The sequence below is a fragment of the Podarcis bocagei genome, assembly GCF_964188305.1.
Source record: "Podarcis bocagei genome assembly, chromosome: 5".
NCBI classification, from domain to species: domain Eukaryota; kingdom Metazoa; phylum Chordata; class Lepidosauria; order Squamata; family Lacertidae; genus Podarcis; species Podarcis bocagei.
The window spans coordinates 26899622-26914892 of record NC_138129.1 but is presented as its reverse complement, the minus strand read 5'-3'; the positions used below and the strand labels follow the sequence as shown (position 1 = coordinate 26914892).

Below are 15271 nucleotides of genomic sequence, written 5' to 3'. Positions count from 1 at the left end.
TGTAAAGCAAAAAGGTTGTTGAAAGTTCAGCAAGGCAAATTAGCTGCTGGCTTCCAAAACATTAGGTTATTATCAGACCTTATAGGTGCAGTAAAAAACAAGGTGTGTGCGCACGCTTGCCTCTTTTACAAGTTACACTGCCTATGACTATTTTGAAATGGAGTTGCCATCCAATTAAATATATCTTTAAGTTGATTAATCATAAGAGTAGGGCCATTGCTAGGCACCTAAAGGACTTGGGGTGGATGCTGATAACACATATTTGCATAATATTTCCATATGCTAATATAGATCATAGAATCATAGAATCATAGAATCATAGAGTTGGAAAAGACCACAAGGGCCATCGAGTCCAACCCCCTGCCAAGCAGGAAACACCATCAGAGCACTCCTGACATATGGTTGTCAAGCCTCTGCTTAAAGACCTCCAAAGTAGGAGACTCCACCACACTCCTTGGCAGCAAATTCCACTGTCGAACAGCTCTTACTGTCAGGAAGTTCTTCCTAATGTTTAGGTGGAATCTTCTTTCTTGTAGTTTGGATCCATTGCTCCGTGTCCGCTTCTCTGGAGCAGCAGAAAACAACCTTTCTCCCTCCTCTATGTGACATCCTTTTATATATTTGAACATGGCTATCATATCACCCCTTAACCTCCTCTTCTCCGGGCTAAACATGCCCAGCTCCCTTAGCCGTTCCTCATAAGGCATCGTTTCCAGGCCTTTGACCATTTTGGTTGCCCTCCTCTGGACACATTCCAGTTTGTCAGTGTCCTTCTTGAATTGTGGTGCCCAGAACTGGACACAGTACTCCAGGTGTGGTCTGACCAGAACAGAATACAGTGGCACTATTACTTCCCTTGATCTAGATGCTATACTCCTATTGATGCAGCCCAGAATTGCATTGGCTTTTTTAGCTGCCGCGTCACACTGTTGGCTCATGTCAAGTTTGTGGTCAACCAAGACTCCTAGATCCTTTTCACATGTACTGCTCTCAAGCCAGGTGTCACCCATCTTGTATTTGTGCCTCTCATTTTTTTTGCCCAAGTGCAATACTTTACATTTCTCCCTGTTAAAATTCATCTTGTTTGTTTTTGCCCAGTTCTCTAATCTGTCAAGGTCGTTTTGAAGTGTGATCCTGTCCTCTGGGGTGTTAGCCCCCCCTCCCAGTTTGGTGTCATCTGCAAATTTGATCAGGATGCCCTTGAGTCCATCATCCAAGTCGTTGATAAAGATGTTGAATAAGACCGGGCCCAAGACAGAACCCTGTGGCACCCCACTAGTCACTCTTCTCCAGGATGAAGAGGAACCATTGATGAGCACCCTTTGGGTTCGGTCAGTCAGCCAGTTACAAATCCACTGAGTGGTAGCATAGTCAAGACCGCATTTTACCAGCTTCTTTACAAGAATATCATGGGGCACCTTCTCAAATGCCTTGCTGAAATCAAGGTAGGCTACATCCACTGCGTTCCCTTCATCTACCAGGCTTGTAATTCTGTCAAAAAACGAGATCAGGTTAGTCTGACATGACTTATTTTTCAGAAATCCATGCTGACTATTGGTGATCACAGCATTCCTTTCTAGGTGCTCACAGACTGTTTGCTTAATGATCTGCTCCAGAATCTTCCCTGCTATTGATGTCAGACTGACTGGGCGGTAATTATTTGGGTCCTCTCTTTCCCCCTTTTTGAAAATAGGGACAACATTTGCCCTCCTCCAGTCTGCCGGGACTTCGCCTGTTCTCCAGGAATTCTCAAAGATGACTGCCAGTGGTTCTGAGATCACATCTGCCAGTTCTTTTAATACTCTTGGATGCAGTTCATCTGGCCCTGGAGACTTGAATACATCTAAACTAGCCAAATATTCTTGTACTATCTCCTTAGTTATTCTGGGCTGTGTTTCCTTTGCTGAATCATTTGCTCCAAATTCTTCAGGTCGGGCATTGTTTTCTTTATCAGAGAAGACTGAGGCAAAGAAGGCATTGAGGAGTTCAGCCCTTTCTGTGTCCCCTGTTTGCATTTCACCATCTTCTCCTCTGAGTGACCCCACTGTTTCTTTGTTCTTCCTTTTGCTACGAACATACCCATAAAAGCCTTTTTTGTTGCTTTTAACCTCTCTAGCAAGCCTGAGTTCATTCTGTGCTTTAGTTTTTCTGACTTTGTGTCTACATGTGCTGGCTATTTGTTTGAATTCCTCTTTGGTGGTTTCCCCCCTTTTCCATTTTTTGTACACATCCTTTTTTAATCTTAATTCAGTTAAAAGTTCTTTAGATAGCCACCCTGGCTTCTTTAGGCACCTTCCATGTTTCCGTCTCATTGGTATTGCCTGACGTTGTGCTTTTACTATCTCCCTCTTAACAAACTCCCAGCCATCATGAACTCCCTTTCCTTTTAGTATTGCTGTCCATGGGATCTCACCCAGCACTTCCCTAAGTTTTATGAAGTCGGCTTTCTTAAAGTCAAGAAATTGAGTCCTAGTATGCTTGGCTGCTCCTTTCCGCTGTATAGTAAACTTCAGAAGAGCATGATCACTCGCGCCTAATGATCCTTCCACATCCTTCCAGATGCCTCTGGCCAGTTTAAGATGGCAGTGTATTTTGCAGTGTGTCCTGCCAATGGGTATGCAAAGTTTTTGAAAGAGGGAAATGGGTAGGAAAACCAGGGCTGTTACAAAAGACCCCAGGCTACTCCCTATTAACTCACCAGCTGAAGATCAATGATCTATGTACTTGATGATGCACCAAGTTTAATGTGTTTTTGTACATTTTTACAGCCAAGTACTATATTGCTAAATTTGGAAAAGTGCAAAATCTGAAGGATAGCTTGAATACAGTGGTACCTTGTTTCTCAAATTTAATCCGTTCTGGAAGTCCATTCCAAAACCAAAGTGTTCCAAAACCAAGGCACGCTTTCCCATAGAAAGTAATGCAGAATAGAGTAACCCGTTCCAGACTTTAAAAAAGCAACCCTAAAACAGCAATTTCACATGAATTTTACTCTCTAACGAGACTATTGATCCATAAAATGAAAGCAATAATCCATGTACTGTACTATAAAATAAATAAGACAGTATTGTAGATGATAAAAATTATCATCCATACCATCACAAAAACAGATTAACCGAAAAAGCCTCAAAAACAAAAAAGCAAAATAAATAGCAAAAACAAAAGTGCCAAACTTAATCCATTCCAGAAGTCCGTTTGACTTCTGAAATGTTCGAAAACCAAGGCACAGCTTCTGATTTCTGATTGGTGCAGGCGCCCCAAAAACAATAGCCAACAGCCACATCAGACGTTCGGCTTCCAAAAAACGTTCACAAACCGGAACACTTACTTCCAGGTTTTCGGCGTTTGGGAACCAAGGCGCTTGAGAACCAAGGTACCACTATAATCTGAAGGATATTTCTGTTCCAATCTGCACATTAGTTCAGGAGGCATGGCTCAGGCCAGTTTGCACAGAAATTGCATTCCTCCATCCCCTACACTTTTTTGTGTGGCTGTTGAACACCAGTGTCTTAGCAGTCTGACCCAGTGGCAAAGTGAAAGCTTGCACACAGATGGAGGTCTGAAATGTAACTGAAAGGTCAACAGAGTGTTTTCTAGGAGTGATAACTCCTCAGGACTAAGCAGTAATCTGAAAGCAAAGAGGCTTTGTCAAGAGATATTCATGAAAAAGAAATGTGGGGGGAGAGGGAGAGAGATTCTGGAATGAGGCAACAGTCTAGCAGTTTATCTTACCTGTGTGAAATTTCCTCTTGCACATGGCCTCAGTAAGGAACAGATGGTACCTTGGAGGCCCAAATCCTTGCACAGCGATACCATGTTGTGTAGCTGGCATGATGAAGGCTGTGCATTATAGGCATGAGGTAGTCTCTTTGGGCTTTGAACTCTCTGAGCCTTGAGGAATCTTTTGGAAGTGTGTCTGGATTCCTGGCTCAGCAGGTAAGACTGGCCGTATATCATAGATTGTGATAAAGAAGCTGTGTTCAGAAGCAGAGCCAGCCCTGAAGAATGATTGGAGGCTCTCAGATAAGAGAAGTAGGCCTGATCAGTGGCGTAGCGTGGGTTGTCAGCACCCGGGGCAAGGGAAGTAATTTGCGCCCCCTAACCCGTGGATTTGCGCCCCCTAACCCTAACCCCCAGATGTTGCGCCCGGTGCGGCCGGCCCCCTCCCTGCACCCCCCACGCTACGCCACTGCTCAGCCTGCAGAGGCCTCTTCCCAGCCGTGCTTGAAAGGGACAGGCAGGCACTGCCCCCCCACCTCCCCCCAGACAAATAGGACGTTGATTAGTTTTTCAATGGACCTGTTTAAAAGATTTTGTAAATTGTTCTTCTTCCTGAAGGAGCATCTCCACCCCCATTGTTCTGCCTGGACACTGAGGTCCAGCTCCGAGGGCCTTCTGGCGGTCCCCTCATGAGAAGCCAAGTTGCAGGGAACCAGGCAGAGGGCCTTCTTGGTGGTGGCGCCCGCCCTGTGGAACGCCCTCCCACCAGATGTCAAAGAGAAGAACAACTACCAGACTTTTAGAAGACATCAGAAGGCAGCCCTGTTTAGGGAAGCTTTTAATGTTTAATAGGTTATTGTACTTTAACATTCTGTTGGAAGCCACCCAGAGTGGCTGGGTAAACCCAGCCAGATAAGCAGGGCTTAAATAAATTATCATCATTATTATTATTATTATTATTATTATTATTATTATTATTATTATTATTTGTTTTCATTACTTTGCTCCCCACTCTTGGGAGTGGGGAGAATTCAGCTGTAGAGAAGGCTATAGATTCTGCGAATAAGTCAATAATATTTCCCCTCTTTGGCCAGCTGCTGGTCCCTCCATGTGCACCCCTCCATTTGTCAACTCCGAGGAGCCCAGGCTCTGCCTGTCCCTAAGCAGGGGCAGAGGAAGGGGGCGGTGGGGGCGGTCCACACCAGGTGTCATCACTGAGGGGGATGACATTCGGCGCACCGTGACTCCCAGGCCTACCCCGAGCCGTCAGGGGAAGGGGTGGAGATGCGCCGCCTTGCCAGCGGCCTTCCCCACCTTCCCCCTTTGTTTTGACAGCTGGGGGAGGCTTTGGAGTTGTGGGCCAGCGTCGCGCCATTGCCCCTCGCTTCCGGGCTGCTGGGGGGGGGAGCCTCCCCATAGCTGTTAAAAGGAAGAGGGAAAGGAAGAAGGGCGCTGGCAAAGCGGCATGGCTCCCCACCCCCCAGGAAGCAGCCCAGCATGGACAGCTCGCTCCACCCCCCATGGGCATCTCTCCCCCTGGGACACTCACCCCATGGCATGTGCACCGCTCCGGGCGCTGGAGCAGCTAGATCTGCCTCTGTCCCTAAGGCCAGCCTCTCAGTCCCCCCCCCGCCAATCATAGAGTTAGAAGGGACCCTGGGGGTCATCGAGTCCAACCCCCCCTGCAATGCAGGGATAAATATGCAGCCGTCCCAAACGAGGATCAGAGACGCAGCCTTGGCGTTCTCATCGCCGCGCTCCAACCAACCGAGGTATCCACACTTCTCCCAAATGCCCCCTTCCCCGAGAGATTCCCCGCGTGAAAATGCTTGCCCATTAAAAGGAAGGGAGGCTCCCTCCGCCCCTGCCACGGGGAGCTCAGCCTGCACTTGGGCAGGCCCTTTGCGTCACGTGCGCTTGGCGCGCTGCTCTTTCCAGCTTCCTCCCCTCCGGGCCAGCGGCTCCACCTCTTTTCCTTTGCCTCTTTGAGCCGCTTAATTCCCAGCAAGGAATTAGCAGGCTCGCTCCACCTCCTCCTCCTCCCGACTTTGCAAGGAAATAGCAGGCTCGCTCCACCTCCTCCTCCTCCCGACTTTGCTGCTGCTGCTGCGCGGCTTTTTTCCTCTACCGACGGCACGCTGTGCCTTGGAGAGGTTCCCACTTCCTCGAGGGGGGCCGGCCAAACGCGCCCCCAAAAATGTTGCGCCCGGTGCGGCCGGCACCCCTGGCACCCCCCACGCTACGCCACTGGGCCTGATGTACTAGAACAAGCTGCAGCTATATATCACAGTGCATGACCCTTTGAGCAGTTAAAAGTGCAAAACTAAACAGTCAAATTTAACAGTAAAAGAATGTGGCTAGTGAAGCAGAAGTTGCTGCATTCTATTTGCTAAAGTAGAGTGGCCCTGCAACTTACGCTCACTCCCAGCACTTGTGATCACAACCTTACATGGGTGGGTGAGAGAATAAATAAATGGAAGTGGAATCTATACACATATAAAAACCATTCTGAATTATTATTTTTTTAAAAAGTGTTTTAAAAAATACATTGAATTTTCCATAAGGTTCACCATCGCTATCTAGTATCACCTTGTATTAAAACGTTTTATTTGCAGCCGTATAGCTGAGTCCGGAGAGTTTGGAAAACACACCATTCCCTGCTTTCCATTTATTTATGTCAGTAATGGGGCTGGCAGGTGAAGTTCCGCTTGTCTCTCCAGTGTGTGAATGGAGAACTAAGCTTCAATGCTCTGACTTTTCAAATATCTTGAAAATTGTAATGGCAAGGATTTTCTGTGACCTCACAGAACTCCTGCTCCCAGGGTATCCTAGGAGAAGAGTGTAACTATAGAAGCAGTATAAGATTGGAGTACATTTTGCAGTTCTTTGCATTCTTGAAGTTCCTTTGCTGTAGTCACAGAGGATCTGTTGCCAGAACATTGTTGCAGAATCTTGGGGGATTGTAATGAGGTGTGGCAGGAAAACCAACCTGCTGCCACTGCCAAGTCTGCAGGAATACAATTCCACCTACGCCTGGCCCATTCATGGCATCTTCTCCATCAGCTGGAAACTGGCCATTAGCCTGAAACACTCTGAAATTTGCAGGGCCTCCTGAGCATGACTGTATTTGTAACTGAGAGTTAATGTTCTGAACGATGATAAAATATCAGATGGCTCACAAAGAGCCATATGGTTAACAACCTGCATTTCAGAAATATATAAGTCAGCTTCTTACTTGGTTTGTAGAGGGATGGTCATGCATGTTTTTATCTACAGTGTGAATAGAGCAAATTATTTTCCCTTTTTTGTGGGTGGGGAGGTGTAATAGGAACAAATTCCCCATTAAACCTTAATCTTTACTTACAGCTGACTAAGCTATTCCAGGAAGCAACCATAGCATCAGTGGGTTGGTGAAATAAGGGAAACTGTCATGTGATTATTCACTGCATCTAATCCTCACAAACAACATCCTAGCAATGTTGGGAGCCTATCCCATCTGCGCTACAAAACAGTTGATGTGAGCAACTGCATCCCAGGGGTGATCAGAATGATTTGTATGCACGGTGAACTGGCTCTTGAAAGTAGCAACATGCCCATGCTCAAGTTATGTGTAACTCATGACTTCTCCCCAGACTCGCCAGGTCATTCTGGAGTGATGTCTCCTCCTCCTCCTCACTGTCTTGCAGTTATGACCATTTGGACCTTGCCATCCAGTGGAATTGATGATTGACAACGGACAAAAGGAAGAATTCCTTCACACAGTACATGCCCATAGGATGTGGGGCTCACCACTAGCTCAGATGACGTTTGTGGAGAATAGACCTAACAATGAATCATGGAATTGTAGTGTTGGAAGGGACCTCAACCCCCTGCAATGTAGGAATCTCAGCTAAAACATCCATGACAGACAGCCATCCAACCAACCTCTGCTTAAAAACCTCCATTAAAGGAGAGTTCATAATTTCCCGAAGGAGACCTTTCTACTGTCTAACAGCTCTTACTGTCAGAAAGTTCTTCTTGATGTTAAGTCAGAAGATCTTTCTTGCAACTTGAGGCCATTGGTTTGACACCTTCCCGTGAGCCTTTGGAACCCAATTCCTCCCAGCAGAACAAGGAGGGCACAGGGTGGAAGCTATGGAATGGAGGACGAGTGCCCACCTCTAGACCAAAGGGTTGGTCTTTTAAGACTAGTTATCCACAAAGGGGTGGAGCCTGGGAGTAGTCTGGATGCAGATGCTTTTAAGGGCTCAGGGCAGAGCCATACCTACATTTCAAGCAAGTTCAATGCACATTTAAAGCGCATGACTTTCCCCCAGGATTCTTTGGGGGAAGTCATGTGCAGGGTCTCGATCTGCCCTCAGCTTGCCCCCAACCCTCAAGGGAGTACTCAGAGCTGTCAGTGGTCCTGCAGCCACTGACCTGCCTTGCTCCCTTCCCTGTAGGATCCTGCACTGGGCAGGAAACTTCTGAAAACATATGTTGGACATAAAACTGGAAAGGTCTGCTGCCTTCATTCATAGGTTTTATAGATAAAACAGGAATGCCATTGTTAGCAATGGAAAATATATAGTTCCATGGGCTCTTTTTATGACTTAAACGGACATGGTACTTCTCCTAAAATATCATCGTCAACGGAGAAAAGAATAGAACTGGCAAGTTTTGTTTATTTTGACATTTGTTCTCAAATGTAAGTGGGGAGGGGAGAACTGACAAGATTAATCTCCGCACAGTAACAGGATCATATCACTGAAAGCAGGGTCAACATGATTATACAGATCCCCGTGTCATTAGTACACAATGGCTTTTAAATGAGCCAGATTGAATTAAGCGTCCTAATGGAAATCACATCCAAAGTAAACAAGAGCAAATCAGAGCCTCTGTTGAGTGACACATCTATCCGTCAGTTGGTATTAGAAGGGCAGGGCAGTGTGGTTAGCCAGCCAGCAACAGAAGCATAAACATAAATTTGGATTTGCTAGATGAGTTGCACAAGTTATCTAAACTGGATATACTGTGAGGTGCAGTCCGACTGCATATGCCATACATGCTGGTTAAGCTCATTTTGATTTTCAATTTTTTTTTTGGAGGAGAAGGATGGAAAAGGGGTAGAGGGAAAAACCCATAAAAGTATAAGGCTATCTTGTTATATATTTAGTATTTCTCTGTATTCAAGGGGTGACAACTTCTGAGAGTACACTGCCTTTTTAAGGGATACACCTAAGATGTTTTAAGTAGAGCTGCACCAAGTTTTTGTGCATTGTTCTTTTTAAAAAAAAAATGTTTTGAAATGTGCACACTGAGAGAGAGAGAGAGAGAGAGAGAGAGAGAGAGAGAGAGAGAGCAGCTAAGCAAGTTACAGGAATTTGGAAGGCATTTTTCCTCCATCTATGTCCTAAATCCTATTCATAATTACAAATTTGTAAACACACATTCACAGGTCTGTTATATTAGGGTTGTCTGAGGGAGAACTAGGCTGCCTGTGTCTTCAAGAAGAGTGCTGTGTGAGCCAGCCATGTCTTCTGCAAATTACACTAATGTGCTGATGTGGAGGTAGAAGTAGAGGAAGACCCAGTCTCCTGGGTCCTCCTGCTTGTTGCCCCTCGTCTGTTCTGTTCAGTGAGGTCCAGGATTCTTGATCATGCCATCTTCTCTGTGTAGCTGGGAGAATATTTAGAGGGCATTCCCATCTCACATTACTGCATTGTGTAGACTAGACCACCATTCTGAGGGTTCCTAAGGTAAACAGTCATAATGATTAAGCCATGTTATGGATCAGTTCATTTGTCCATTTGAAAATGATAAAGGTAGATAATGCACTTTTGGTATCGCAAATGCCTAACACGTTGTGGTAATCCAACCCATGCATTGACAGGGTTTTTCTTTTTACATAAAATAACAAAGTATGATCACCTTTGAGCATTCGCTGTTCCTAGCAATAACAAACATCAGTTATCTAATGGCTTTACATTGTCAACCACCACCCTCATCTAATTGTTTACGTCAGTGGACCTTAGAGACAGAATGCATATATAGGGTGGCATCCAGTGCTATTCCTACTCAGAGTAGATCCACTGATGTTAATTGAGATGACTAAAATAGGTTCATTAATTTCAATAGGTCTACTCTATGTAGAGCCAGCACTGGAGACAACCCATTGCCCATGACATCTGTGATTTCAATTTATTTAGACACATCTTTTAGGTCTTTGCTTGTAATTTGAATAGCTGACAGAGAAGTAGCTTTTTAACACTCACATTTCCTCCTGTAATGTACTTGATACAGCTTATGTTGTACACCATATAGGCTGTGTGCACAGCCTTTTAATGGAGTGCTCATTTAGTTCCTTTTAAAGCTCTTCATTTTGTAGCCTTCTTTCCCATTAAGGTTTATATATAATGCTGGTTCTTTAGTAGCACTGGCTCCCCCAAGCCGTTGGAGGGGAGAGGAAATGAGAATGATTATCTTCTTGGCTTGTGTTTTCATTCGTTCAGGAACATTACAGAGGGGTGAGCAAAATGCTAAAAGCAGTGCTTTCATTGACAAAATGTTGTTGGTGATTCAAAAACCAGACCCATGGAGGACCAGTTCATGGCTTTTGCAGCCTAATCTTGTGCAAAAGTCCCAATATATTCAGTGAGATTCTTCTAAAAGTTGGATTAAAATACAATTTAAAAACAACAACCATGTAAGCATGTATAAGATTGCAGCCTTAGCCACATTGCTTTGGTATTCCATGGTAGTAGAGTTCTGGACCTGAAGACAAGAAGGGTTGTATTTTGGAATGCTCCTACTCAACATGTTTAGTGTATGTAAGAACTAGCTGATGGGGGATACATGTTTAATAGCTTCTTGTCTTGGTGTGTATGTGTGTGTTTTTACGTATGGAGGTGTTCAGACATATAACCCTTTCACTGCAGTAAAAGTAATACTGTTCAGAATTCTATCTCCTCAGTTTAGAATGTAACCTTGCATACTAATAGTGGACCCATTCACCAGGTGTCAATCCTTATGTGGTCAAAATAACACCATCCACACAGGAAATTTCAACAGGCATGGGAGAATCCCATTCTGTAGAACAGCCTCATAATAATTGATATTTGTCAGCCTCAAGGCTGTTGTTGTTACCCTGCAAGAGTCGTTTATTGGCTTGGGCATTTTAGCTATTGAAATCCTCTCTTTATTCTTTGTTGCCAGTTGTTTGTTCCATCTGAAGGTGAAATTAGCAATAATATTTACTGAGGACAAACTTCTCTGTTTTGTCTCTTGCAGTCTGTTATTTATTGAACAACAACTTCAGCCCAGACCTGTGCAATGAAGATGGATTAACTGCACTGCATCAGGTAAGTGTTTAGGGAAGGTGAAGTGTGACATCAGGCAGGGTCAGATGAAAGAAAATGCTCACGTAGGCTGTTGCCATGCTGTCAGTGTAGCACGGGAGGAATGAACTAGAACTGCAGGAAGTCCCCAGTTACTTAGTAAGCCAAAGGAGATAAAAGGTTAATGTAGTTTGTGTTGATCTATAGAAAAGAATAAACAGGGAGCACATCTAGGATTCTGGGACAGAGAGAAAAAATAGTTGCTCCTCATTTTTGAAAAGACAAAGCCTGGCTGCTTTGGGTTTGCCCCGATGTAGGTCATACCTTGGAAGTCGAACAGAATCCGTTTCGGAAGTCCGTTCGACTTCCAAAATGTTCGGAAACCAAAGCGTGGCTTCTGATTGGGTGCTGGAAGCCCCGTCGGATGTTTGGCTTCCAAAAATAGTTTGCAAACCGGAACAGTCACTTCCGGGTTTGCAGCGTTTGGAAGCCAAAACGTTCGAGAACTAAGCTGTTTGAAAACCAAGGTACGACTGTCTTTTGTAACATTTTGTTGGGTCCAAATAAAGCTATTACCTGACTGGGATTTCAATAAACTAACTTACGTTTTACTTGTTACCATTTGGAAAGCTGGCTGTACACCATTGGTTGACCACCATTGGCACACACACACCCTACAAATAATTTCACCTGTTGTTTTATATAGATGGTATCTAACACCGAGTAAATTGGCAAAAATGTATAAATCAAAATCGAATAAATGTTGGAAATACAAAGAGAAAGAAGATACTTTCTACCATATGTGGTGGTCTTGTAGTAAGGTTAAAGCTTACTGGAAAATGATATATAATTAATTAAAAAAGATGTTTAAAATAACATTTGCCAAAGGAACCAGAAGCTTTCATTCTTGGAATTATAGGGGTAGAACTACAGTACAGAAATTTATTCATGTATGCGACTACAGCGGCCAGAATGTTATTGGCCCCAAAATGGAAAGAAGTCCTGACGAAAGAAGAATGGATACAAAAACTTATGGACTATGCAGAAATGGTGAAACTTACCAGAAAAACAAGAAATCAAGATAACAAACTTTATATATATATATATAAAAGAATGGAAATGGTTTATTGAATATTTACAAACAAATTGTAAACAGATAAGGACATTGGCAGGGTTACTGTAATAACCTGCAGTTTCATCAGAGTATATAATTAAAGTAGATGAATAAAAGAATAAGTTAAGTTTATTTAGAATATGCAGGAAATGATAAAAAAATCAATTTCAGGAACCATAGAAAGAGGAGGAAGTCAAGTTTTGAAATGTTAAGATGACTGTAAAACTATTGAAATGTGGGGGGAGAGAGAGAGAGAGAGAGAATTGTACCTGTTGTTCACACAAACTCCACTCTGGCTAATAATTTTATGTTGGGTAAAATAGCACGGGGAAATGTTTAAACCTCACTTCCCGAGATCCAGATCCCCACATGCATCCTCACATCTGTTTTAATAAACTAATACAAGGATGTGGATCACAGCTGGTTCAGAAAGCCCCTGCCAATATTGGACTTATAGGCTAACCCAGTAGAAGACAGCTTTATGTGTTTTGAACCAACTGTGTAGGTTAAATTGAGGACAGCATAAGCAGAAGTGTCCTCAAACTGGATGTGCTACATGCATGTTTCTGATCTTCAAAACAACCCAAAAGATGATAAGAAAAGGACCATGCAGGATAATTGGCAGATCATTCTAGGATAGATCATTATAAGGCAGATCATTCAGGTTGATAATGTGTTTGAATGGGCTTTTGATGTGGGGGAAATGAGATTGGACTCACTGTCGTATCCTTATTTCCTCAACTTTCTGAAATCAGATGGCTGCTGGGTTTTCCGGAGACCATCTGGATGCCTATTTTCTAGGCACTGAGGAGGTGGGTAGTAACAACAGAGGGAGGGTTGTTAAGCTGATTCTGGAGGCGGATAACTTCATCCAAATTTCGTTCTTTCTTAGTAGGTTTTGTAAATGCAGCTATTGATGCCCCATGGCTGAAGCCCAGATTCTTCTGCAAATGAGCATTATTTTTCTGGCACTGGGTAGTTGTTTACTTTGACATGCAAACTAGCTCCTGAAACAAGCTAAATATAAAGATATATATTTAAATATATATTTCAGCAAAGCTTCTAAAATCTTAATGGCAGTTGGTATCTGTTCTGGTTTGTTTGTTTAACTGATTTTATGTAAGTGCCGTTGTTGTTTTAAACTGTTGTTCTATTTCAAAAATTGTTTTTATATATGTAATTGCAAACTGTTTTTTAATATATGTAACTGTTTTGTTGTCTTGTAAATCACGTGGAGGTGTCTCATAGGAAGTGATTCATAAGTTAAGTTAAATAAATAAATATGATGATGTTTCCTTTTTGTTGACCCTATGACAAAGGAAAACATTTTTGGTCTGTAAAAGTGACTTTCTAGTCAGGTGGGAAAGCTTTTGCAGAAAGCAAGCTCACTAAAATTATTGACTCCAGTATCATATATTGACCAGGCTCATTGTTCAGTCATCACATAGCTTAAAAACTGTTTGTTCCTCTAGTCATGAGCAGAAATGAGGGCATACAAGGGTCAAATACCATTTTGTGTGATAAATACCATTTTGTGTGTTTATACCATTTTGGTGATAAATGCAAACATTAATAGATAATGTGAACATGTAACAATGTCATATCACTACTGCAGATGGAAGGCAAATTTCTAGACAACTGAACTCCAGATATTCTTTTGTTGCTGGTATTTGACATTTAGAATTTCCTAGGGTGGTGTTTGTTTCATAATGGCACCACACTAAAGGCCCGATTCCAACATTATGTGCAACGAACTTCCTGGTAGGATTGTATTTGCAGGTTGCTCCTCCTGTTGACACAGTGATCAGTTGGGTAGGGAATGAGGCCGTCTATTAGATATCCTGGTCCTGGCTTGTGAAAATTCATCAGCATTTTAGTGCAAATTCCTCCTAACGTATGGATCTTTGTATGCTGTTTTGCCTAAACTACACATTTTTGCAAATTGATTTCCCCTAACATAATGCATTTTTAAATATTATTTTCACTAATATATGCATTTATATGCATATGCATTTTTGTGCACATCTCTTGACTGGAGAACTGCACCATTTTGAGAAGTGTGATGGATAGCTGCACACATAGTGCAAACTAAGTTTGCCTTTAAATGTGAATTGAATCAAATTTCTCCCCCCACTCCCATCCCGAAGTATCAGGAACAAGCCAGGCCGAATTCAAGGTGTCACAATTAAGATATAAAGCCCTCAATAGCTTGGAACCAGTTTATTTAAAGGATCGTCTCACCCCCATATGTAACCCAGTTAAGTGCATCAGTCTGCTGGAACTGGCACTTCTGCAAGCTCTCTATAACATCTGCAGCTCCAAGATCTGTTTGCAGAGCAGGACATGGATGGCGCTGTTTTTTCCCTGCCTTAAAACTGCACCATGGGGAAGCAAAATACTTATCAGAGCTAAATCCACCTTCATCGCCCTAAATTTTCATTTACAGCTATGAAGTCTAGTTTTCTGGAAGGTGAATTCGAGAAGTGTATGTGGTGGCCCCTGGGTGGAAAACACCAGCTTCTATATTCTGCACTGTAAGCTGTATGAAACACCTAGGCATAAGTATTTAGAGAAATCTTTAGCAGTAGTTGCCACTGGATGAAGCTAAATATCTGTTGTCCGGTTCAGACAGGTCTGTAATGTTTAGCACAGCTCAACTTAGACAAAGCCATGTGGCCTTCCTTGAGTGCCAAGATTCTGTTTTTGTGTATGTTTTATTTATTGTACAGGTCAAGTTTCTTTCTGTATGGTTCTTATGTATAATTTATGTCCATATGTTTCTGTTTGGCTGAGACCTGTATTTGGTTGCCTTATTAATAAATTTGAATTTGAATTAGCCTACAATGTTTGTTCTGCATTTGCAAGAAATCATTCCTTCAGTGTGGCAGCCCCTGTTCTTAGCATTCCCTGCCAGTTAATATTAGACAGGTGCCTCATTGTACAGTTTTCAAGGCCTGCTAAAACCATTTTTGTTTAGGCAGTATTACCCAGACATGTAATTTTACTATGTCTATTTGGTTTTTATATTTTGATAATTTTACTATGTTAGCTGTTTTAAAATCTGTCGGTGGTCCCCCCCCTTTTTAATGATTTTTTTAAAAAACCATTTAATGTAAACTTG

At 42.9% G+C, this 15271-nt stretch overlaps 1 protein-coding gene across 5 annotated transcripts in view; it reads left to right on the top strand.

Moving 5' to 3' along the window:
- The window catches only part of PPP1R16B (protein phosphatase 1 regulatory subunit 16B), a 124273-nt gene that overhangs the window by 95896 nt on the left and 13106 nt on the right, over positions 1–15271 (top strand). For 4 of the 5 annotated variants that reach the window (XM_081196287.1, XM_081196288.1, XM_081196289.1 and 1 more), the window contains one exon: positions 10990–11060. In XM_081196287.1, coding sequence (XP_081052413.1) covers positions 10990–11060 — 71 coding nt within the window. Of the gene's footprint in view, positions 1–10989; positions 11061–12497; positions 12963–15271 lie in introns of those variants that run through there. The other variant, XM_081196291.1, reaches the window with a different exon arrangement.